Source organism: Physella acuta, unplaced genomic scaffold (assembly GCF_028476545.2).
Source record: "Physella acuta isolate Inbredline_101_S28 unplaced genomic scaffold, ASM2847654v3 ptg001214l, whole genome shotgun sequence".
Classification (NCBI taxonomy): Eukaryota; Metazoa; Mollusca; class Gastropoda; family Physidae; genus Physella; species Physella acuta.
This window is the reverse complement of record NW_026732731.1, coordinates 137,420-164,226: the sequence shown is the minus strand read 5'-3', so window position 1 is coordinate 164,226 and position 26,807 is coordinate 137,420. Positions and strand designations below refer to the sequence as shown.

Here is a 26,807-nt window from a genome sequence, read left to right as displayed (position 1 = left end):
AATGTGACGATATGTGAAAGTATGGAGGGGAGTGGAAACATAAATATCGTCAAATAAACATGACGTCCTTTATGAATGACTCCGAAATCCACACTTATCCAAGGATAACGGGTGGTCTAGTGTTTATTTATAGCAAGTCATCATAAATAGTTCCATCAGTTGTAGGTTTATATGATGTCGATTTTTCTACATCCGATAGATTTTTTCCCGCGTTGGTAAACTAGAGTTCGTGCTTTCGGTAAGTGACTAAAACATCTGGCAATAAGATCGTCGGTAAAATATTACTCATTCTCTTGGTCTGAGTTTTTGTCTTCAAACAGACTGTAGGCACGTCCTTATCTTCTTCTTTGTTCTTTAGTTTATACAATCGATGAAATGAAGATTTACTCGCCTAGATAATAGAGCGCGTTGACGTCAATGGTAATATGTTTTGGAGCCTTCGTGGCCTGGTTTATCATATGGCCAACTTCACATTAGTTGGCCAAATATTCCGAAAAATGGCCGACTACTGGTTATATTTTACAAACACTTACATATACTAGAATCTGGCCAATATTGTGATACTTGGCAAACATGATTGGAAAATCTGGCCAACTTTATAATAGTTTGGCCAAAATGAAATTTTTCTGGCCACCATTATATCGTATGGCCAACACATCAAACATTGGCCAACTTTACAATACAATCAGTGGCCATCATTACAATTACGACCTCATGCTATCATTACATCCCTTGGCCAACCACGTAATAACTGCTTATTAAATTTGAATACTTTACTTTACATTGAACATTAAAGTAAAAAACCGATTCGACCGTCTAGACTGATTGCTCCTTCAAAAGCTATTCAAAGTTAAATCATTCTGAATTGAATATCAATATCTACTTATAATTGAATTTTAAGTCTGCCGCCTATGTTTGTGTCAAAACCCATTTAGACGCAATCCTTCATGCATCTTATCACACAGCGTATCTCGCGAAGCAAATAGCGTAACTCAAGGATCCATATTGCGTATCTCGCTGGACACCTTCCGTATTTCGCGAAGCAAATAACGTAACTCAAGGATCCATATTGCGTATCTCGCGAGACATATTCCGTATCTCGAAAGTCCATGAAGCGTGGCCTGTTTCACAAAAGACACATTATAATCCAGAACCTGCCGTGACATGGACAATGATTAATACCCGCCCTCCCCCCCCCCCCAAACTGCGGTATAATCCTTATGACGTCACATTCACCGGTCGTTTGCCTGACAGGGTGACGGGTGTGTTGTGACGTTTATGACGAATACTCAGACTCGATGTTGGGCGTCTCATACGACGTCATTTAGACGAACCTTTTTTTTTAATGCACTGAAATCATTTGGAGACGGTATACTAAGCTCCGTGGTTATAGCTCCACATTTATGCCTTAAGGTTTCTGTGTATACAACTGGCTCCAGATTTTTATCCTAAGTTCTATGTTTATAACGTGTGTACCATAAGTTCTCTGTTTATATCATTAGCTCCACACTTTTATCCTAAACTCCTTGTTTACACCAGTAAATCGACATCTATGCATCTGCTCCACATTGATACACGTAGCTCCATATTTATAACATTAGCTCCGAATTTATACCATTAGCTCCACATTTATACACGTAGCTCCACATTTACACCATTAGCTCCATATTTATACATGTAGCTCCACATTTATACCATTGGCTCCATATTTATACACATAGCTCCAGATTTATACACGTAGCTCCACATTTATACCCTAGCTCCATATATTATCCTGGACAGCTTTTAGAACCTGTAAATATGTCTAGAATCAGGTGACAATTTTTCAACAAAATTTAACGACAGCAAACAACATAATGAATTAACTCGGCTAACACGCCTAATTAAATCTTACATCAGTTTATCAATTAGTCGTAACGCCACGGGCAAATAAACTAGTAATTTGATTTATAGAAACTGGGAAAAAAACCTGATTATTTTTAAAATTCTTGCTTATCTCCCCTGCATATGTGGTTATTTTTAGTGTATGTAGAGATATCAATTAAGGTGATTAAATATCAGCCCTAAAAACATTAGTGTCAGTGTTTGTTTAGCGTGATTGGGTTTTGTTTAGTGTATGCTACGTTTTTGGATAAAAGGCTTTTTATTCAGAAGTCCATTTGTTGATACTGAAAATTTGTTCAAGGATGAACGTGCAGAAAGATGCGGATCAGACTAATGGTTTTGTTAAAAGAAATCCATCGGCGTCACAACAATGGGGGTGGGGGGAGGGGGGGGGGGGGGGTTGGGGTGGCATTGGCGTAGTCAGCTTGTGGAGGGCTTACGGAAGGGAAAAAAATATTTCTGATGGTTCTTTGACCACTGAAACAAAAGGAGTATGCTAGATATTTTGATTTACAAACGTGAAACTTTATTGTGGGGCCGATACTGGCACCATTGTGGGTGCACCGTTACGCGTTTATATGTCTGGGATGTGTGAAAGCAAACGGTGCGCAATATATATATATATATATATATATATATATATATATATATATATATATATATATATATATATATATATATATATATATATATAGTAACGCTTAAATTATAGTTGCCATGGTGTCTTAATAGTGTTTACATTATTGCCGCCGCCTGTCTTAATGGTGTTTACATCTTTACTGACATCGTGTCTTAATGGTGTTTACATTTAAAGCTGCCGACTGTCTTAGAGGAGATCACATTATAGCTGTCATATATTTGTTTTTTGTCAGTTTAGTTGCATGTACTAATTGCTAACAGCCTCATTCCTTAATTTAGCCACTTGCATATTTTAAAATCTCATTTTACTAATACCGTCGTCTATCGAAGTTAGACACTGTCCGTTAGAAGATTTAACATTCGGTATAATGGTTTGGATAAGAATTACATTTTATTATAAGATTTAATATTCGTTATAATGGTTTGGATTAGAATTACATTTTATTATAAGATTTAACATTCGGTATAATGGTTTGGATTAGAATTACATTTTATTATAAGATTTAATATTCGTTATAATGGTTTGGATTAGAATTACATTTTGTAATAAGATTTAACATTCGGTATAATGGTTTGGATTAGAATTACATTTTGTGATCAAGGATTACATTTCGTTATTAATCTCACATCTTGTTTTACTAGTCACAATTCTTTATCAAAATATTTTCTCTTACAATGATCACAATTATCTCTATAATCATTCTCCAGATTTCTATAATATTTTCAGGCATTATTGTGAATCATACCGACTTTCGATTTATGTAAAAAACAGAAAATTAACATTTTTTGAGTTAGACGGTTTGCGACCGAGACCATCGATATATCTTCATAATTCACAATTCGGTATTAGCATTATATGTCGCTATAATAAAATCCTATTTACTATCACAGTTCTTTTTGAAAATCTCTTTTCCTTTGATAGTCACGTTTTAAATTTATAGTCCTATTTTGTTATTAACATTATAGGTCGATATTAAAATCCCGTTTTTTTTACGGTCATTGTTTTTATAAAACTATTTTTCTTTTGATAGTCACGTTTTTAATTTATAGTCCTATTTTGTTATTAACATTATAGGTCGATATTAAAATCCCGTTTTTTTTACGGTCATTGTTTTTATAAAACTATTTTTCTTTTGATAGTCACGTTTTTAATTTATAGTCCTATTTTGTTATTAAAATTATAGGTCGATATTAAAATCCCGTTTTTTTTATGGTCATTGTTTTTATAAAACTATTTTTCTTTTGATAGTCACGTTTTTAATTTATAGTCCTATTTTGTTATTAAAATTATAGGTCGATATTAAAATCCCGTTTTTTTTTTATGGTCATTGTTTTTATAAAAATATTTTTCTTTTGATAGTCACGTTTTAAATTTATAGTCCTATTTTGTTATTAAAATCATATGTCGATATTAAAATCCCGTTTTTTAACGGTCATAGTTCTTTATAAAAAAATATCTTTTCTTTTAATAGTCACGTTTTAAATTTATAGTCCAATTTCGAACTTAAGGTCACAAATGACTTTACCACTCCACAGCGAGCATATAAATCCAACACAAAACGAAAATAAACGACCGTTTCATTATCATGTTCTATTTATAGCCCAGGCGAGATAGTTCGCCACGGTATGTTGCCTTCGGGGTTAAGGTATTGCACGCTCGATCACACGCATCAGACGACTGTAACACTACCTAGGACAGTGGTTCCCAACCTTTTTCGAGTGGCGACCCCCTTTTATAAAAAGTAAGTGACCCGCGACCCCCATATAATTAAAAAGCCAAAATTAGTATGGAAATTAATAAGCACTAAAATAAGATTTTCTAATAGACTTTCAATATGAACTACTCTTGATAACTATTTTAATAGCATGAGTAAAATTGCATACTATTCACTAAACCTTCGTGGTTAAGTTTTTAATTTTAAAAAATTTTTGTTAACGCCAACCTATGTCATTATAATTATCTTAATTTTGTTTTTAATCGAAGAATAGTGTTGAAAATATATTCTCGAAAAGTCAATCAATTTTACGTTTGGGTATGAATGGTGAATACTACACCAAAATTGTGTCTGCAGTTTTTGATCTTACTCGGAATCATTCTGCAAATCAAATAATTCATCTTGTAATTCATCGGGAATGCTGGCAACATCAAGGGAAGAAGAGAATGGGTAATGCGTAAATGCAGATTCTTCTTTTTTCAGCTCAGAGAAATAGCGATGCAGTTCGTTTTCAAGAGATTCAAGATGCCCAGAAATAGCTTCTTTCAAAATTTTAATTATCTCACAATCTGATTCATCTACCACACCGCAGAGTTTATCAAATTTACAATATTTCCAAGATTTATTTTCTTTACCGATTTTGCAGCTTTGATAAAAATGATTATCATGGAAAGTTATAATATTCGTTCATTTTCCCTGAAGCTTCAGGTTAAGCTTATCTTGATGTTCAAATACATCTGCTAGGTATGATACTCTCTCCAACCACTCTATGTCGTTTTAAGTTTTAAGTATACCAAAAAGTCTTGTTTCCTTTGCACTCCCAAGAACAATTTGATTTCAGATTTCAATTCAAAAACACAATTTACAACATTTCGTTTGAAAGCCAGCGTACTGTAGTGTAGAAGAGCAGAACCTCGTGATCTATAGTAATGTTTTTGCTCAGTTCTTTGAAGGCTCCAGATTTTATATAATTTACGACTTATACTAGCAATGGACTCTTGAAGTCGATTGGTTAGGGCAGTGGTTAGGGAGCTAAATCTTTTCTGTTTTCTGAAAACCCGATTTTGAGCTAAACATAGATGGCGCACCATCCGTACAAACCCCCACAGCCGTTCTAACCCATTTTAATCATCCAGTTTCAAAAAAGGAATTTATTTTCTCCATGCTATCTTCACAAAAGAGCAACTCTTCTTTGCTATCATCCGCATTAATATAGACACAGACCAGCAACTGCGAACACGAACTCACGTCTGTTGATTTATCAACTTGAAAAGCAAACAATGGTGAAAGCTTAATTTGATAAAAGTGTGTTATTTAACATTTACGTACATGCAGCGCTTGATGAGATTTTCTCCTATTGTTTTTTTTTTTTTGCTTGGCATTTTCTATCGCGACTTTATTTGATGCTTGCACTAATGCTGGTGAAAACTTCCTGTTCGATAAGTCTCTGGCGTTTGCAACTAGCTTCTTACCGACGAAAGAACTCCATATATTTTTTGGTGTGTTCCGAATGACTCGTCTCAAATGGCGTTTTAGTTTTGAAGATTTCATAGATTCGTGACTGAGAACAACTTTGTACAGTGCGCTTTGTTTCTTCTCTATTACATTTCCAGTGATGTTAATGAAGCCGAATTTAAAAAATTCTTCTAAATATTTATGTTTTGTTTCAAATTACTAAGGTTTAGTTTACCAGTTGGCGACCCCCCAGAATGACCTTCGCGACCCCCAAGGGGGTCGCGACCCCCAGGTTGGGAACCCGTGACCTAGGATGACAGCAGTGACGTCACGGCGCCAGACGCCGGAAGTTAGTTGAGACTGATGCGAGAGTTGACGGCGTGGGAGGAGTTATTTATAGTGCTCAGTTGTCTATTGAGATGTTTTATTTTTGGTTTAAAATTTTCGGTACCTGGGGTCCTTCAGGACAATGTTTTGTGATGGTGGTGGTGGTGGTGGTGGTGGTGGTGGTGGTGGTGGTGGTGGTGGGGGGGGGGCACTTGAATTTTCTTGGGGAGGGGCAATTGAAACTTCCGGGAGGGGAACGGACGCTAGTTAAAGTATATATTTTTAATATAAAATAGATTTTTGTCTATTTCGTCTTGGGAGGAGGGGGTGGGGGTGCTGGGTTAGGCTGTGGATGTGCTCCTCTGCTCTATACATTGCAATAAAAAATGCATTAAAAAATCTGTCAGAGATGTATGGGACAGTATTTGATTTAGTACTTGATAGTTTAGAATTAGATAGTTTAGCTTAAACACGGTGCATTATTAAAAATAATCTGATTTATTTTTTGGTTCATTATTCTAATAGGTGGTAGGGGTGGGTCAAGGAAGTGAGTGGAAGAGGGGGCGATCAGGGTTTCTTTCAGATATTTTTCTCGGGGGTGGGTGGGGGATGGCTTTAAAACTTCCTGAGGGAGGGCAATTATACGAATGTTTGAATTATAATCTAATATAATATTGTTTTTCAATTTACAACGGAGAGGAGGGGATGGGGTGGTGGACCTGCTCAGGATGTCAATGCCCACCCCACCTCCCGGGATTAATCCTGGAAGAAATACGAGTATTACATGGCTTAATCTAACCCCCTACGCTTAAACCTCGTTACGCGTCTGGTTAAAATATTTATAAAGTAGTGTAATAAAAATATCCAATCGAGACACCAAGATAAAAACAGCTTAAATCAAAAAGGTCATTTTGTTATTGGTGAAAGCCCTAAAGGTTACGCCGCACTCTCCCACCCCACGTCTTTAAAAGCACGTGCGGGCATCTAGGCACAGCACGTGCAAGTCATTTGGGTATCAGTGTGAGCACTACAGCCCACAAACACACAGCGCATCAGTCGCTTACTGCTAGAACTACTGTACAACACACACAGCGCATTAGTCGCTTACTGCTAGAACTACTGTACAACACAAACAGCGCACCGGTCGCTTACTGCTAGAACTACTGTACAACACACACAGCGCATTAGTCGCTTACTGCTAGAACTACAACACACGCAGCGCATCAGTCGCTTACTGCTAGAACTACTGAACATTTCTTCGTTTTTTTTAATTTTCCTTAACATTGTACATTTGTAGTGATAATAGTGATATGTGTGAGGCACTGGTTGGTAAGTAAAATTTCAAAGGTGAATCTTTTGATTTAATGTTTGGAATATCATATATCTCCAAATTTCAGATACAACATATTGTATATATTTATATATAGTTATATACACATTACACACACACACATGCCTTCTGATCTGAGTTAATTTTCTTGTTCCTATTTATTAAATATGGTATTTCGATTTTTAGTTTGCGCCCTTATGTCGGCGCTCTTTTGTCTGCGCTCTTATGTCGGCGCTCTTATGTCGGCGCTCTTTTGTCGGCGCTCTTATGTCGGCGCCCTTTTGTTTGCGCTCTTTTGTCGAGGTGTGGGGTACGTGTGAAAAAAATTGTGTGGGTATGTTTGTATGGATGTCTTAATTCATTAATTAGCCTTTCCTTACCTCACAGCTACCACTCCTAAGTCGATTAATGAATGCGAGGATTATATTTAAATTACAGGCTAAAAAACCACCCGCTACACACAACTAATCCCCACTAATCCCATCAGAGCATACACACTCCTGTAAAATATATGCATCTACCAAATTTACATTGAAGTAAGCTTTCAGTTAAAATGACACAAAGCTGTACATTATTACATGTACACAAGTGAATTTCTGAAGTGTTGCTTTCATTCTGTTAAATAAAATAACACCGCTTCTATTATAATAGTTTGTTTTGACATATAATTTTATATTATGTAACGTTACGTAGTATTACATATTATGTAAGGTTACGTAGTATTACATTCGGTTTGATTTTTATCGTGAGACGTAGGACTACGTTTTAGAGAAAACCTTGTGTAAATTGGTAAATAAAAGCGCAATATTTAAGGTGAAATCTAATAAATAATGTGATTTTTTTCAGACTAGATAGTTTGTGGTTAAGGTAAACTTGCTTTGTTGAAAAAAAAGTTTTTTAATTTTTTTTCTGACCTCGGCATATAACAAGACATTATGCTCTGCATAAACATCAGTCGCCTTAACTTCCATCGACTCTAGTTTAGTAGCCATTAAAGGTGCCTGTAACGAACTTGTAAAAAATATAAGAAATTATTTTCTTTTGCGTCTCGTTGAATAAAAATAATTTTAAAAATTAACAACACACCCTCTAATAAGAAGAATTCGATATTGTTTGGTTTATAAATATCTGAGGAGAAACAATATGCACATGGATAGCTAGCAGTAAGCTGAGAAGAAAGAAACGCATATAATCAGAGGCGTAGCGACACCTCCCTGCGCATGGGGACGAACTTTCAATTTGGCGCCCCCCCCCATATATTTTCTAATTCAAAACTGCAGCTAAAATGAGGTTTTAATTTTTTTAAACCCATTTTGGCGCCCCTAGGGTCGGCGCCCGGGGACATATTCACCACCCCGTCGCTACAATGGTAGCAAATAATAGGATTTAGCAACTAGATTTATCAATCTTGACACGATTATGTTTTGTTTTCAGACGAGGATTAAGTTTATGTTTCGAACGAGTATTTTTTGTTCACTTTTAATTTTGTTTTGTTGAAGGATTTAATCTAGGGTTGGGCTTATACAGGAATCATCGAGTGTATTTGTTTTGATTGCAGCTTTAACTGTTGATGTAAATGTTGGTATTCACAGCTCCTTGATGAAATGACAACTACGTTAGACCTGCCTTTACGCTGTGAGATTTAAGTCATTGACACAATGTTATGGACGGAAGTGACGTCACGGTGTGGTTTTGTGAAACTGTTGACTTCCAGCGTAGGAACGAGGTAAGTTGTTAGGTAGACTAGGTAAGTTGTCAGGTAGACTAGGTAAATTGTCAGGTAGACTTGGTAAGTTGTCTAGACTAGGTAAGTTGTCAGGTAGACTAGGTAAGTTGTCAGGTAGACTAGGTAAGTTGTCAGGTAGACTAGGTAAGTTGTCAGGTAGACTAGGTAAGTTGTCAGGTAGACTAGGTAAGTTGTCTAGACTAGGTAAGTTGTCTAGACTAGGTAAGTTGTCTAGACTAGGTAAGTTGTCTAGACTAGGTAAGTTGTCAGGTAGACTAGGTAAGTTGTCTAGACTAGGTAAGTTGTCTAGACTAGGTAAGTTGTCTAGACTAGGTAAGTTGTCTAGGCTAGGTAAGTTGTCAGGTAGACTAGGTAAGTTGTCTAGACTAGGTAAGTTGTCTAGACTAGGTAAGTTGTCAGGTAGACTAGGTAAGTTGTCAGGTAGACTTGGTAAGATGACAGGTAGACTAGGTAAGTTGTCAGGTAGACTAGGTAAGTTGTCTAGACTAGGTAAGTTGTCTAGACTAGGTAAGTTGTCAGGTAGACTAGGTAAGTTGTTAGGTAGACTAGGTAAGTTGACAGGCAGACTAGGTAAGTTGTCTAGACTAGGTAAGTTGTCTAGACTAGGTAAGTTGTCTAGACTAGGTAAGTTGTCAGGTAGACTAGGTAAGTTGTCTAGACTAGGTAAGTTGTCAGATAGACTAGGTAAGTTGTCAGGTAGGCTAGGTAAGTTGTCAGGTAGACTAGGTAAGTTGTCAGGTAGACTAGGTAAGTTGTCAGGTAGACTATGTAAGTTGTCTAGACTAGGTAAGATGTCAGGTAGACTAGGTAAGATGTCAGGTAGACTAGGTAAGTTGTCAGGTAGACTAGGTAAGTTGTCAGATAGACTAGGTAAGTTGTCAGGTAGACTAGGTAAGTTGTCAGGTAGACTAGGTAAGTTGTCAGGTAGACTAGGTAAGTTGTCAGGTAGACTAGGTAAGTTGTCAGGTAGACTAGGTAAGTTGTTAAGTATACTGGGTAAGTTGTCAGGTAGATTTAGAATGTTGCCAGGTAGACTAGGTAAGTTATGTAGACTAGGTAAGTTGTCAGGTAGACTAGGTTAGTTGTAAGGTTCGGATCCCGAGCGCAAGTCCGTCGTTCCTTTGTTCACACAACTCCAATTGAAATCAGGTGGCCATAGTGGTGAACACACTATCCCTTCCTTTCCCGAGATCACAGAAATAGATGAACTCTAGTTCATGTGCCTAAATTACTACTGGCGTAATCTTCTTGTATAATAGTCATGTTGTTATACAAGATAACATTCTTCATAATTGTTACATTTCGTCACTACAATTTCATCAACTTATCAAGAGTCATATTTCGCTATAAAAACCACTATTCGGTTTTTTCTTCTTAGGACGATGAGGACATGGGTCCTACTGCTGTCAGGTGCTGTCCTGGTCCTGGTCTGCACACAGCTGTCCTGGTCCAACGTCTCTCGCATGTCCATCCAGAGTGCCACGGTCTACGACACGGCAGGTACCTTGGTGGCATCGATCTAGTCTCTGCCCGATTCTATGTATTATATGCCTAGATTCTCTTGATACGGAGTAAACAATACATGTGTGCTTTAATATCTCATACATTTTGTGCAACTACGTATTCTATAAGAAAATACTCTATGTAACCGACGTAATATGTATGCAGTGTTTCTTCCAGACTTTTTTTTCTCCGGGAGGGGGGGGGGGGGGTGCGGTCTACATTTTCCGGGGGGCGGACACTAGTAACACTAGTAAAAGTTTATGTTTACCTCGTTCTAATGTTATGAATGAGTCTAGAACGGGAAGAAAATTAACCCCTTGCAAAAAAAAAAAATCGCTAATAATAATAACGTCATGTATTTACAGACTAAAATATTTTAAATTGAGCTGTGTTTAAAAAAAAATCGCACTTTTAAAATATCCTATGTATTATTTATGACTGTATAAACGCTTAACCCATTGTTCTAAACTATACCATCTAGTTGACTAGCAACGTATTTTTCTATAGATGTTTATCTACACTGTACCCTTTTTACATGCAACCCAATATTTTCCACAGAACCCTCTTGCATAGATCGACTGGCACCAAAATACAACAGAGTGGAAGACATATTTTGTTTAGTGAGTATTACACGTGGGAAACTATAAACATACACGGATCTAACAAACACCGTTTTTATTGGAGAATTTAAAGTGTAAAAAATTCATTAAAAAACGTTTTAAAAACAAATTATACACTACTATTTGAATAACTATAAAGTAAAGCGTGGGTGACTATATAATCTATTGGATACCTTTACTAATATTTATGAAGATACTTTAGTATCTATTGGATACCTATATTAATATTTAGGAAGATACCCACGCTTTTCTCTATAGTTTTTAAAATAGTAGTGTATAATTTATTTTCTACTTTTTAATGCATTATTACATAAAGCTTGTTATTAAAACGTTTTTAATGAATTTTTTTAGTACTTCAAATGTTTTAAATTTACAATAGAGTTGCATGACTAAAAACCATTGTGCACCTAATGAACGTGATGACGCGTGTATAATAGCGCGGAATAGTTTGATGAGAGAGCCTACTAATTTGGACACAATTATAATTAATTCATAAAAAATTAATCAGGCAACCAATTAAGTCAAATTTAATGTCATGTTGCATTGTCTTCATGTCTTGACCCACGTAACAACTACGAACCGTATCTGTCAGTTAGAAGTGCTTGCAATTTAGCTCGGGCGTTTCGATCTAGATAGACAGAATGACGACAGACTGACGACAGAGGAAGTGAGTTAAATAAAAGCTTGTAAAAACACATCTTTTACATATAGATAATTTTTATATTAAATTAAAAAAGTTGTTAATGTTTTCTTTACGGTTTTATTTGTAAAGACATAGGGCAAGTCGGGATGGACTTAAAGAGTTAGCCCCCCCCCCCCACTCCCTCGATGTGATGTAATGTTTAAAAAATGATCTGGTTTCAATTTAGCTAATCTATAATAATAATCTTAATTTTCCTTTTTTTTACAAATAGCGATAATCCTAATTGGATTATTCTACATTTTTGAACGCCGGTAAAAAAATGAGTTTTACCCTCGAGCTATAGTAAAGATGTTTAAAATTCATCCGTTGTCAAATATACATAATCGCACTCTCGCCCCCATGATGTAAATCTTATGTCTGGGTCGCAGTCGTCGCTTCTATCTATATATATAATTCTCTTCTTGGAGACGTTAGAAAACAAGCTGTAAGCGCGCCTAGCAGTCCCCTCTCTTCCTCTCTAGGCATATCGCAACCTCCCCCAACCCAACATAGTGTTATAAAGCAAACGAGCCGACCCGCGGCGTATAATACGCCGCTATTTAGTTGTTTTATTTTCTACTTTTCAGTAATTCATAATTTGTGAATTCGACAGTACTAATGCTGCCACTGAAAATATTTGCTTTAAAACACTAACCCCCCCCCCCCCCCTTTCCCCTAACCCCGACCCTACACCCTCCCCCCCGTGAAAGCAGCCTCCTCTTAGTTACCTCCTGTAAGTTTAAAATCGTTTCAAACTAAAATATCTGCCCCTAATAGCCGTCACTAAACCCGGCTCTACGATTTGTAAACATTTAATTTAGCGTGACCACAACTCACCAGACCATGTGGGGGTGGTAGTGATAGAGAGAAAGAGATGGGACTGTAAGGCGGTGCTTGCAGCTTGTTTTCTAACGTCTCCCAGAAGAGAATTATATATATAGATACTGTCGAATTCACACATTATGAATGACTGAAAAGTAGAAAATAAAAGAACTAAATATCGGCGTATGATACGCCGCGGGTCGGCTCGTCTATCTATAAATATATATTTTTCTCTTCATGGGCAAGACAATCCAAGCCGACTATCTAACCCTCCAACCGCCCCCTCCCTTGTTTTCCAGGCATGCGCAACAGACCATATCGCTATCCCCCCCCCACCCCCACCCGTCTGGTGAGCTGTGGTTCACGCCGAATGTTTACAATCGTAGAGCCGGGTCGAATTAGTGACCGCTATTGGGGGCAGATAATTTAGTTTTTGAATGATTTGAAAATAAGGGGAGGTAATAACAAATTCGGCTTGATCTTTTCATTGTCGTCTGTAAACTGTCACAAATTATGAATTATTGATTACATATTGACAAAGTGAAACAATCAATGTTGACCAATGTATTTTACAATGAAAAAATCCAGCGATATTGCGAAAAATGCGCTAAACTTGACTTAGGAAACACACTCTTTATTAACAAAGAAAGCACAGAAACTGCTGTACAGTAGCTCTTGATGATAACTTATAAACAGTAAATCCACCCTTCTCCATGCGCGTACCGCCGTTTTGGTGGTTCACTATGGATGCCTCCATCTAGGCGGCTCGTCTTGGTACATCTAGGAAATACGCCATGGCCTATGACATTTACTATTTGGCCATACGCCCATTGATGCCGTGTTAGCATCAGTTGCTTGATTTTGGAGTTTTATCTCCCAGCTGCCTAGGGGTTCGAACTCATGACTTTTCGGTTTATCAACCAGGCGCTTTACCGATCCGACCTCGCCGAACCCGAATTATTAAAAAAAAAAAAACCCACACATATTGACGTAAACATGTTTTTCACTAAACACGTCATGGGACCCTTGCTGTACAAAAGCACATTGCTAGGTTACTTAATTCGTTTAAAATATTTAAAAAAAAACATTGTAAACAAAAAACGTTTAATTTCATAAAGCAGTAAACAGAGTAATATATCACACCAAATAAAAATATTTAACAGAGGTTTTAAATAATTAAAATAGTTTTTCTTTGTATTCCCCACTAGAATTTGCCGAAGTTTCTTCCACAATTCAAGAATCCATGTTTTTACGAGTACTTTCTCATGGGTAAAAGGAAGTTACGCTGCCTACCATACTTTTATATCATCGGAATGGACAAAAGTGGTTCTACGGACCTCCATGGAAGGATAGCCAAACATCCGCTCATATACGGCAACGCCGGGGAAATGGACAAAGAGACTCAGTTCTGGTCGTGGTCGAGATATGGTACACTGCTTAACCCTTTTAGCTCTGTAGTTGGACTGTTGTTTAACCCCCAAGGGATTGTTTAGCATGGAATAATCTTTTAAGATAAATTGGGTATACTGAAATTTGTAGTAATTGTTTATTTTTACATTTATGAAACCTTTTCTGTTACATTAAACTATAAAGATTTATTTTCCCGCAATGCATGCTGGGTACCCATTAAGGCTGGGTTGGCTCAGAAGTATCGATAAACAAAGTATTGTCAAAAGCCTTTAACTCATTAAAGTCAATCTCAAGCAGGGTTATATTTTATCCCCAATGCGACGAAAAACATCAATATTGAAAGCAAAATCAATTTTGGAAACAAAATCAATATTGAATATAAAATCAAAATGGCACTTAACAATTATTAGTTTTGTGTTTAATTTTATAGCATACTATTATATATTTACTATAATACTTTTTTTTCTGTTAGGTTTTATGAATAAACGCAGGGGATTAATGAAAACTACACTAGATAATTACATGGATCTATTCTCGCAAACTGCGCAAGTAATCGATGCACATAACGACACTGAAATCATTACAGGTGAATAGACACAAAATAGTGTAGGAAAATGTAAGGTAAAAGTGAAGGTACTATAGGTGAAAATCAGGGTAGTGTTTGCGAAAAGTGAAAATAATGTAGGAAAACTGAAAGTAGTGTATAAAAAGTGAAGGTAGTGTTGATATAGTGAAGATAATGTTGATAAAAGTGAAGTTAATCTTGATAAAAGTGAAGATAGTGTTGAGAAAAGTAAAATTATTGTTGCGAAAAGTGAAGTTAGTATTGAGAAAAGTGAAGTTAGTATTGAGAAAAGTGAAGTTAGTATTGAGAAAAGTGAGGTTAGTGTTGAGAAAAGTGAAGTTAGTATTGAAAAAAGTGAAGTTAGTGTTGAGAAAAGTGAATGTAGTGTTGAGAAAAGTGAAGGTAGTGTTGAGAAAAGTGAAGTTAGTGTTGAGAAAAGTGAAGTTAGTGTTGATAAAAATGAAGTTAGTGTTGAGAAAAGTGAAGTTAGTGTTGAGAAAAGTGAATGTAGTGTTGAGAAAAGTGAAGTTAGTGTTGAGAAAAGTGAAGTTAGTGTTGAGAAAAGTGAAGTTAGTGTTGATAAAAATGAAGTTAGTGTTGAGAAAAGTGAAGTTAGTGTTGCGAAAAGGGAAGTTAGTGTTGAGAAAAGTGAAGGTAGTGTTGAGAAAGTGACGAGAAAAATTTAATTTCTATACAGAAGAATGAGGACAAAAATGTAGTTACACTAGGTTTAAGTAAGGAAAAAACGTGTTTAAAAAATAAAAGCAAAATAGTGTACAGTTGAAGAGGCGAGAAAAAGATCATTATTTGTATTTGGAATTCATACGGTGCTATTTTGTTTATACATTTAAAGTTTTTTTTTTAAATTTTACATTTCATGTTATTCAACTTATTTTTCTTTTGAACTCCCACCAAGCCTTATGTGATTTCCAACCTCGCATCAAATCATAATTTTCCTCAGGTGACGCCACTCCAATGGACCTCTGGGACTTCCGGGGCTGGCCCATGATCCCCCAAAACAGCGATCTCAACGAGCCATGGGTCCTGACGCCCCACTTTTTAAAGTACATTTACAAAGGGGCGCCCAAATTAATTATACAGTTCAGGGAGCCTATTGATAGGTGAGAAACTTTCTCTAATATATAATTAAAAATGCAACAGTTCTGTTTTGCGTCAGTGAGGTTACTGGGTCACGTGACATCCGGTGCGAATTTTCCATGGTGCTGGTCCCCACCGTCTACTAGTCTGTGTATGATGTACTAAAGCTATAGTCAATTTGGCGTCATCCACTACCCTAGCATAGTATCAGCCTGAATCTAACTTCACATTGAAATGAGCTACATTTCGTTTTGGTGTCAACCCTTTGTAGGCGCAAATTTTCTAGTTGCGGATTTTTGTGTGTGCGGAGTTTTCTGTGTGCGCATTTTTTCTGTGCGCGGATTTTTCTGTTTCTGCATTTTATCTATATGCGCAGGTTTTTTTCGCTTTTTTTTCTGTTTGCCTATTTTCCGTTGCGCATTTTTCTGTTCACCGGTGTCAGCATGTGAGTTCTACACCACCCCCCCCCCCCTCCTCCCTCCATGGACAACGCCTAATGACACTACTGTTAATTCATAATGTTAACTAACCTGCAATGCACAATATTTACTTACCACACTATTAGCTTTGAGGCAATCTCTAAACATGATTGTTTTATCGCGCAGAGGAAAAGAGCGATCAAATTTAATTATTGACAGCTTCCTGTCATTTCAAGCCATAAACATAAACTTTATGTATTCATCGATTGGGGAAAGGCTAAAAAGTGTGGTCTAGTAGTAGAGCGCGTAGTTTTAACCTCTAAATATACAGGTTCAAATACCAGTTTTCATGCAAAAATTTTGGTGAATTGAATCAAATTTTGCAATAGAAAAAAAGACCCTCCAATTTTGTAAACCACATAACCGGCTATACCTAGATATTGACATACGAAATTACACGAGAAACGGATTAATTAATTTAGTGCCCCCCCCCCCCCCCCCCCAACCCCGTATCTTGTTAACATCTACATGTATTATCGGTGTTTGTATTCAAGTTTTAACTAAGATTTTGGTTTACGCCTATTCTCCTACCAAGCCTAAACCTTAATCTAGCACCAAATCTCTCCATAGCCGGAATGTTTTCAAAGCAAATGTTTTTTTTTTAAATTGAGCCCATACGTTAGTAATGTCAGTCATGTTGGAATCTAGCGGAGACGGCTACAAATAAAGTTGATATCAAATTACATGACAATACGACACCCCACAACTGTCATAGCACGCAGAACATACAATGGTCCAGTGTGGATTTCACAGTAAGGTTAGCTACACTAATTATTGCATTGTAAGGTTAGCTACACAAATTATTGCATTGTAAGGTTAGATACACAAATTATTGCATTGTAATGTTAGCTACACAAATTATTTCATTGTAAGGTTATCTACACACATTAGTGCATTGTTAGGTTAGCTACACAAATTATTGCATTGTTAGGTTAGCTACACAAATTATTGCATTGTAAGGTTAGGTACACAAATTATTGCATTGTTAGGTTAGATACACAAATTATTGCATTGTTAGGTTAGATACACAAATTAGTGCATTGTAATGTTAGCTACACAAATTATTAGGGTAAGCTACACAAATTATTGCATTGTAAGGTTAGCTACACAAATTATCGCATTGTAAGGTTATCTACACAAATTATTGCATTGTTAGGTTAGATACACAAATTAGTGCATTGTAATGTTAGCTACACAAATTACTAAGGTTAGCTACACAAATTATAGCATTGTTAGGTTAGATACACAAATTATTGCATTGTTAGGTTAGATACACAAATTATTGCATTGTTAGGTTAGCTACACAAATAATTGCATTGTAATGTTAGCTACACAAATTACTAAGGTTAGCTACACAAATTATTGCATTGTAATGTTAGCTACACAAATTATAGCATTGTAATGTTAGCTACACAAATTATCGCATTGTAAGGTTATCTACACAAATTATTGCATTGTTAGGTTAGATACACAAATTAGTGCATTGTAATGTTAGCTACACAAATTACTAAGGTTAGCTACACAAATTATAGCATTGTTAGGTTAGATACACAAATTATTGCATTGTTAGGTTAGATACACAAATTATTGCATTGTTAGGTTAGCTACACAAATAATTGCATTGTAATGTTAGCTACACAAATTACTAAGGTTAGCTACACAAATTATTGCATTGTAATGTTAGCTACACAAATTATAGCATTGTAATGTTAGCTACACAAATTATAGCATTGTTAGGTTAGATACACAAATTATTGCATTGTTAGGTTAGCTACACAGATTATTGCATTGTTAGGTTAGCTACACAAATTATTGCATATAAAATTTACTCTAGCTAACCGCTTCCCCCCCCCCCTCCCCCCCCCCCAGTCGCACATGTATACAACCCTCCCATGACAGAAGCAAGAAAAATGTGTTGGATCACTCCCCGTTAATCTCTCTCAGCACCTTAATCCCTCCCCCCCCACGTGACCTAAAGAAGACACACGGTCGCCATGCTTGAAGTTAATGTCCGGGTTATTTTTAGAAAGGAATATGCGCCGCCGACTTGGTAATATGCTCCGCCATCTTAGGAATATGCCCCGCCATCTTGGGAATATTTTCCGCCATCTTGTCGGTACAGCATCCTACCAAGACATAAGTACTGTGAATAGGATAAAAAATTCTGAGGTTTGATCAGGGGTTCTCATGGCGTGACAGGATGCACCCTATTGTCTAAGTGGTTTTCTCGAATCAGTCAGTTTAATGCGGTGAGTTGGGGTGGAGGGGAGATATACCCCATGGTCCAAGGTTTCTTTCTTACAATTTCTCCAGGGGCTTGAAGAAGCCTGAAAGAAACTCTGCCATGCCCCCCCCCCCAAATAAAGGGTTCTCACCTTAGGTTATAGCTATTGGCGACGCAGCATCCGTATCGGTTAACGTCGGCCATTTTAAAATCCTGAATGTAAGAAAACTGACAATTTTACAATTTTAAACAAATATACCAAACATTCTTTTTAAAAAAAAATCATCAAAAACATTAGTCGCTGAAAAGTGTAAGAGATTTATGTTCTTATTGTAGGTGCCTTTTGAAGCATTTTTAAAAAAATACACGTTGGTTCTATTTCTTTTGTTTGTTACGACAACAAGCGTATTTAAATGTTACTGAGCACACTATGTTTCGGTAAACCACTATAAGTAAAGAACACGTACTGGGTAACAAACGCTTATAGTATAACTTACTGTACGCCCTCATGTGTAGAGCTAATCAGTGGCGTAGCGAGGTCGGGTGTCACCGGTTCGGAACTTAATGGTGTCACCCCCCAGAGGCGTAGCGACCCTTCCCCGGGACAAACTTTCGAATTTTCGATTTGCACCCCACCCTTCAAGTTTTCGATGTGCACCCCCCCCCCCACCTCAAGTTTTCGATTTGCACCCCCCCCTCTCAAGTTTTTCTCTATATATTTAGCTGGGTAAACCACTATAAGTAAAGAACACCTCTTATATTTTAACTGTACACCCTCATGTGTAGAGCTAATGGTTAGGTTGAAGGTTTTGGGTAAACCACTATAAGTAAAGAACACCTACTGGGTTACAGGTTCTAATATTTTAACTGTACGCCCTCATGTGTAGAGCTAATGGTTAGGTTGAAGGTTTTGGTAAACCCCTATAAGTAAAGAACACATACTGCGTAACAGGCGCTTATAGTTTAACTGTACACCCGCATGTGTGGAACTAATGGTCAGGTTTAAGGTTACCACTTCGGTAAATTTTCAGGGTTAGGCTTTACGTTTGGATTTTATGAATGGCGAGTTTGAAATAAGAATACCGTTAGTCCATAGCTAATTTCTAACTCGCTATAAATGCAACTATTGTCCGTACCTCTAAAGCATAGTTGTATTCAAGCCTTATTGTAATGAAAAAAAACCCATTTACGTGTATAGAAAAATAAGGGTGCCCATTATGTTAGAAGTAACATGTATAAACACAGTCTTCCTTACACTGTCTTAGCAGATAAAGATTTTTCTGTTGTCTTTTCAGACGCGAAACATCAAAAGAATACACATCTAAATGAAAAACATTACTGTCTTTTATTCTGGTCAAATATTGATCCGGCGCCTTACTGTGAGACAGATATGCCAAATTGGCTAATTATTTTAACGACAACGTTCTTTTTATTTCATTGGCCTTCATCGACCAACCTGTTTTAATCATGCTGGCCAGTGGTTAATTAAACTTTTTTTTTTAAGTAAAGGGATACGATTTTTTTTTTCGCGACAACCCCTATACCTCCACTACACAGCTTTTATATTTGTCAGTTAAAAATAAAAATTGGACTAAGGTTCTCAAATTACGAACTCCTCGTGCCCGGATCATAAAAACGAAGCAAGAAGACTGGACTAAGGAAACAAAGACACAGCTGATGGCAAGCCCAGGTTATGTGGGCCTCCGACTGTGTCGTGTTGTGTTGTTTTAAAATTAAACAAAAAAAAAGGACTGAAAGACGATACAACGTGATAAAGAAGTGTTATGTTACTGTGGTACTTAAAACTGATAGGGATGTGTGTGTGTGTGTGGGGGGATATGGGTTGGGGGTGGGGGCAAATGGGGTTGAGGGGTGGAGGGTCATTGCCATGAGTATCGATCATTTCACTACATTTTCCTAATAAAAAAACCAGACCACCTTACTCTCTATTGATATATATATATATATATATATATATATATATATATATATATATATATATATATATATATATATATATATATATATATATATATATATATATATATATATATATATATATATATATATATATATATATATATGCTGTTCGCGTATTTTTCCGTGTTTGCAATCTTCCATTGCGCATTTTCCAGTTGCCCCCCCCCCCCTCGGTCATCGTTAATTCCACTACTATAACAAATGTCAGCCTATAACTTTAGATCACAGTGAACTTAGACCGGTTCTTTAAAAAAACACAACCTCACACACGAAAACTTAACCACGTGACCTTAGTCCACAAAATAATCCGTCTTTCAAACAGCGCCCTCTTTAACCCACGCTGGGCGTAAATTTCGACCTTTGACCCCAACAGTGACTCCGTTGTTGTAAAAACAAGTCAGTGTTGTGTGTGTGTGTGGGGGGGGGGGAGAGATGGCGGCCATATCTGTCAACCCCCATGCCGGCGTGGAATGTCGTCTGGTTGTGTGTTAGCGTTGTAATAAAAAAAAAAAAAACAACTGGGAAGAGGCTTTCGTGCCCTGTGATAATCGCGTAATCGTACACAAATATTGGCAGACGGGAGTTGAGACAGCCTTGGTGTGGGGGGTCAGCTTTAAATGACGTCATAAGTTCTCGACCCTATGGCTATTGTTCTCATTGACCCTGCTCACGCAAAATAAAATTTATATTCATATTTATGTATCATTTATACGGTGTTTTAGAGCAAATGTTTTAGTCGTGTCGACTTTGTTTAGGAATCACGAAAAGGTAGAAAATCAAGCTTTTAGATGCACTGAAAATAAGAAAACAAGGCTAATTTGCTTTCTTTCACAAAAGCTTTTGTCGCTAAAATATGTACAAGATCTCATATGCGACCAAAGCTTTTTATTAAAGATATATATATATAAATATATATATAAATATATATATAAATATATATATAAATATAAATATAAATATAAATATATATATATATATATATATATATATATATATATATATATATATATATATATATATATATATATATATATATTCTGTTACGAAATTTGATATTTCTTACATCTATTTATTGCGGATGGAATAAGTTCACCAGGGCGTGGATATTTTATTTTTGTGATCTCCATTCAATATGGTGAAATGTAGTGAATTCTTTGAGATATGTGGGGTGGTTTTCGGCTAGGTAGTCAGATGTGGACTGGTACCATTCGCTGAAATAGCGTGTGGGGGGGGGGGGGATAGGAGGAGGGAAGGGGCAGCATCTTAATGCTCTGAGATTTTTGCTTTTACAGATTAAAAAAAAATTTGCATTGCACACATATTTCTGAAAAATATTAAATTTTATACACACACTCTTAAATCTAATTTTTTCCACCTTAATTTATAAAACGATATTCACTAACTTTTTCGCTATTTCAAGCCAAACAATATTTGCTAGCTGTGTCGCAATGACTCTTTATTAAAATATAACTTTAAAAAAAAAATCAACGTAATTAGATTCTACTTGGGTAATTGAGTCAGAGGCGTAGCGAGGGGGGGGGGTGGTTTCGGACCGCACCGGGTGACACCATTTAGGGGGGTGACACCAAGGCAAAAATAGCAAAATATATAGAGAAAAACTTGAGGGGGGGGGTGTGCAAATCAAAAGTTTGAAGGGGGATGCAAATCGAAAGTTTGAGGGGGGGGGGGGGGAGTGCAAATCGAAAGTTTGAGGGAGAGGGGGTGCAAATCGAAAATTTGAAAGTTTGTCCTCCTGGAAGGGTCGCTACGCCTCTGGGGGGTGACACCATTAAGTGTCGCACCGGGTGACACCCGACCTCGCTACGCCACTGAATTGAGTTATGTATGAAAAGCAATGTTCTGTATATTAAATACTGGTTTTATTTCCCGCCAGACTCTACTCCGACTACGTATTCCTGGACTACGGCAAGGACCCTCTAGAGTTCCACAAACACAGTCTACAAGCCATAGACATGATGAACGCCTGTCTCAAGAACCACTCAACCCGGTTCTGCTATTTTGATTACAACATGTACCAAAAACTACCGGTAATTTTTTTTTATTCTTCTTGACGTCATTTCCGCCTTTCTATTTTTAGACACTGGTGTGTGTAAATCTGTGTTGTAGAAGATGATCTTTAAGTAACTTGTTGTCTTTGGCTCTGTGAACTTAGGATTATGATTACCATGGGCGGGATGTAGTGGTGCTATCGTTACGTAATGACGAGTGTCGATAGTGAGAGGGTGTAGGGGTGGGGGTAAGTGGGCAAAAAATCAACAAATGATGCCTGATATCATTTATATACGACTCTTAAGACGAGAGTTTAAAATCATTTTATAACGCACTATCCACATATAATATATATGTAAGGGTTTTAGATAGTAAGTTAAATATAGTTAAAGGTAATTGAGGAATGTTTATTAAAAAGCAAAATTACAGCATATCTAATTTCAATTCTAATCCAATTTAAATTTCACTTCAATATTAATAATAAATCCCAACCAAATCCAAATCCTAATCGAATGGCAGCGCATAATCTTAATCATAATCCTGAAAACCAATAGAGAGTTATGCAAAAAAAAATAATTAATTAAAAATTCCCAATTATATTCTGTTATAAATTTTTATAAAACACATACTCATAACAACCTCATTATTCACCTTAAATAAGTCACATTTAATCTTAAAGGATTTATTTTCCCCCTTAGGCCAGAATCCACCTTGGGTGCTACTCAGTGTTTCTCAAAGAATGGTTTCGGGTTTTCCCGAGAAGCGCATTTCACGTGACGCGCACAACTGAATACAAAAACGACATGGAGGGGACTCTGAAGGGTGTGTTCGACTTTCTGGAGATACGTGAGTACATATATACTCAATGGGTGTTACCAGTATTGGCCCGTGGGTGGGGTTGTGTACTCCGTCACTGCACTTGTGAAAACAAAAACTTATATTAAAATAAAAACTAAGTCAACTATTTTGAGTCAGTAAGAGAACCGATATAATTCATGTAAATTCCTGTTCTTTGTTACATAAAAGCTTTAACAGTTGTCTACCCTGTCTTGCTGGTCATGATGACCACTCCTTTTAAAGTACTACTGACACCATAGATCAAGCCGTTTTCTTTTAAATTTTGGTTCTTTCTTTGGTTTTGTTGTAAATTTTTGTTCGTAAACGGTTCTAAAGTTATACGGATAAACTTCAATCGATTGTCATACAGTTAATTAAAAAAGTTTTTAAGAATTTTAATTCTATTGAAAAGAGGAAGTAAATCAATTACATTTTAGAAAGCGAGTGCTTATGTTACGAACGTGGCATTGATTTAAAAACTAGACTTAATTTTTAAAATGCGTGTTTTCTTATACAGCTCAACTTTCAAAAACATTGATGGCAGACGTCTTGAACCAGACAAAACGTCATGTTACGGCCGAGAAGAAGGGCGTGGCACTTCCGGAAACAGTGAAAGTCTTGCGAGAGTTCTACGCTGATTGTAACAAGGAAACGGCTGAACTGCTGGGAGATGACCGTTTTCTGTGGAAGGACCACTACTCTTGATGTTTTGTTGAGTGTTTTAATGTCACGATTCTCTCCCTTTAATAAAAATACATGTACTGGCGTTAAAATAATTTTTCAGAGCATAACATTTGATCGTTTCAATGAAATGATAAGTAACTTTATGTTTCAGTTAAGTGTATATAATTATATGAAAAGTATTCCGAATTTTGTATAAAAACTGATTTTTTCGTATTCTGAGATAATGCTGTGAATAATTTATAATTAAGGCAGAAATAAATGCATTATGTATGAGCGTGAAAGTTATATAATGTTATATACTATTTGGTGGATGTATCACTCAAAGTTTATAGTATTGTGCCTTGGTACCCATGCGGGCTATAACAAAGACGGTTTTTTAAAATATAATTTTCGAGATTTAATTGTAACAATGACCTTAGGTCGATGAGTTTTATATTAAATGACTATTGAGAACACGCATGCATACAGACACACACACACACATATATATATATATATATATATATATATATATATATATATATATATTTATATATATACATATATATATGTGTATATAAATGTGTATATATATATATATACACACACACACACACATATATATATATATATATATATATATATATATATATATATATATATATATATATATATATATATATATATATATATATATATATATATATATAAATATATATACGCTCATATTTGGGGTAGGAAATTGTTAGATCGTTGCTGTCACATATTATTAATAACTTAAATGCAAACGATGACTTTTGGTCTGAATATCTAAGCAAAAAATATAGTTGTATAACGAAACTATTTTTATAACAGTCGACTTGCTGTTTTTACCGCAATGTTTTTGTTTATATACTCTGTCTCTAGTCATGAAAATCCAAGTGATCACTTATTTTGTTTACTTAGTTGTTCTAGAACTTTCATTGCTGCCTGTCAGATGCAGACCCATTGGGCTAGATGCTACTGCTCAGACCCCTATGACTACTGGCTACTCCCCTGACCCCTTTGGCTACTTACACTGACCCACATGTTTACTTACTTGCTGCCCTAATCCCATAAAAATAAACCATCTGTTAGCTAAAAGACAAGAATACCCACAAACAGTTTATTTTTTATTTGATCTCCATCCAATTATTTGTGATGTTAAATACATTCTCGTACAACTAATAAAAAGTGCTTTCAACAATCGCACAGCCAAACACGATGTTAATTATAAGCTAAACAAAATAATCTTTTTAACTAGTCAAACGACTTGTACTAATAAGACAAGTAACTTAATCCAATGTTTTTTATTAAAAATAAATTATCGTACCAAACAAAGACATGCATCTCTAACAATAATTGTACAACAAACTCTCTTCTCTCAACCATTACATTCGGTCTCAAACACCTGCAATTAAATTTTACGCTTGAATATAGGTACGGTCAATTTATAAACATCTCCATTACTGTTTGATAGAATGTTTCTATTTCGTTGCCTTGAAATTTGTGTTTAATGGTAAATATAAACACATGCACTGAACGTGTTCAATTAAGCAACTGAATTGATTTTGTACCTGTGTACCTTTGCATTGAAATAGCATTTACTATTTCAGTAACAATGCCTGCTCTAAACCACTCTTAATGAAAAGATTACGATTGTTGTGAATTCAATTAATAATTAAAAATATCACATCCGATTTATATCGCATCCTCGTAGTCCTACGTTGTATTGTTGTAAATACTTAATTTAATTTAACACATTTTATTCAACTGTAATTTTATTTGTGTATATATATTGTTAGAAATATTGTACATTATGTTTTAATGTAAATTATTTAAGGATATACAATTGAAGTGCGAGGGGTGATGTTGATTGTCTCTAAAGAGAACTTGAAGACAATTTTTTGGTTGTTTTAAAATAAATTTATTGTCACAACAGGATCATTTTTTTTATGTTTATTATGTATCTAATTACGGGGGCATCACTATAATCATCTGTTGTCGTATATATATATATATATATATATATATATATATATATATATATATATATATATATATATATATATATATATAATATATATATATATGCATACATACTAGATATACACTAGATATATACTATATCTTTATTCACTACATGATACGCATCCTCAAATAGATCCCTATTTGATACTTGATCTATATTCAATACTAAATAGACATTCTCTAACAGTTCTAGAGTTGCTACCTGATATATATTCAATATTTCATAGGTATTCGTTATTTTTTCTGTACTTGTTAATTTTGCTTATATTTAACACTAGATCTATTCTTGATTCTAGATCTTTATTCAAGACTAGATTTACCTTTGATACTTGACCTGATCCGAACTATGATCAAGTTTGCTTTGTAAATTGATGAGGTGAAAAATTGTGAGACTTTTCAGCCGTCGCAAATTGAAATGAATTAATTTAAAACAACTATTTGATATTCTTCTATCCGATAAGAAACAACTCGAGTGTGTACATCTTCAGTATAAGGAATGCGTGATTATTAAACAGGAAAAAAAGGAATTAAGTAAAAATATAAAAATAATATCTGATGCGTCAGCCGGGAGTCGAACCCGGTCTAATTGCTTGGAAGGCAACTATGCTAACCGTTACACCACCGACGATGATATCCCACTGTAATTTTATTATACAAAAGATTTTCATACGAAGTTCTACACCAGATGTCGCAGTGAGTTGACCAGATTCTAACTCAGTCATCTGAAACTGACGGGACACACGTGACTTGAGTTCTCGACAATCACGT

The 26,807-nt window shown here is 35.8% G+C and overlaps 1 protein-coding gene across 2 annotated transcripts in view; it reads left to right on the top strand.

The window, feature by feature from the left end:
• LOC131957156 (carbohydrate sulfotransferase 15) overlaps nucleotides 1–24,485 on the top strand; it is a 50,208-nt gene extending 25,723 nt beyond the window's left edge. For both annotated transcript variants that reach the window (XM_059321886.1, XM_059321885.1), the window contains 9 exons: nucleotides 8,943–9,076; nucleotides 10,476–10,597; nucleotides 11,159–11,220; nucleotides 13,933–14,152; nucleotides 14,607–14,720; nucleotides 15,661–15,820; nucleotides 22,375–22,528; nucleotides 23,189–23,336; nucleotides 23,845–24,485. In XM_059321886.1, coding sequence (XP_059177869.1) covers nucleotides 9,009–9,076; nucleotides 10,476–10,597; nucleotides 11,159–11,220; nucleotides 13,933–14,152; nucleotides 14,607–14,720; nucleotides 15,661–15,820; nucleotides 22,375–22,528; nucleotides 23,189–23,336; nucleotides 23,845–24,032 — 1,236 coding nt within the window. In that variant the 5' untranslated portion in view covers nucleotides 8,943–9,008 and the 3' untranslated portion in view covers nucleotides 24,033–24,485. The remainder of the gene's footprint in view (nucleotides 1–8,942; nucleotides 9,077–10,475; nucleotides 10,598–11,158; nucleotides 11,221–13,932; nucleotides 14,153–14,606; nucleotides 14,721–15,660; nucleotides 15,821–22,374; nucleotides 22,529–23,188; nucleotides 23,337–23,844) is intronic.
• Nucleotides 24,486–26,807: the final 2,322 nt, after the last annotated feature.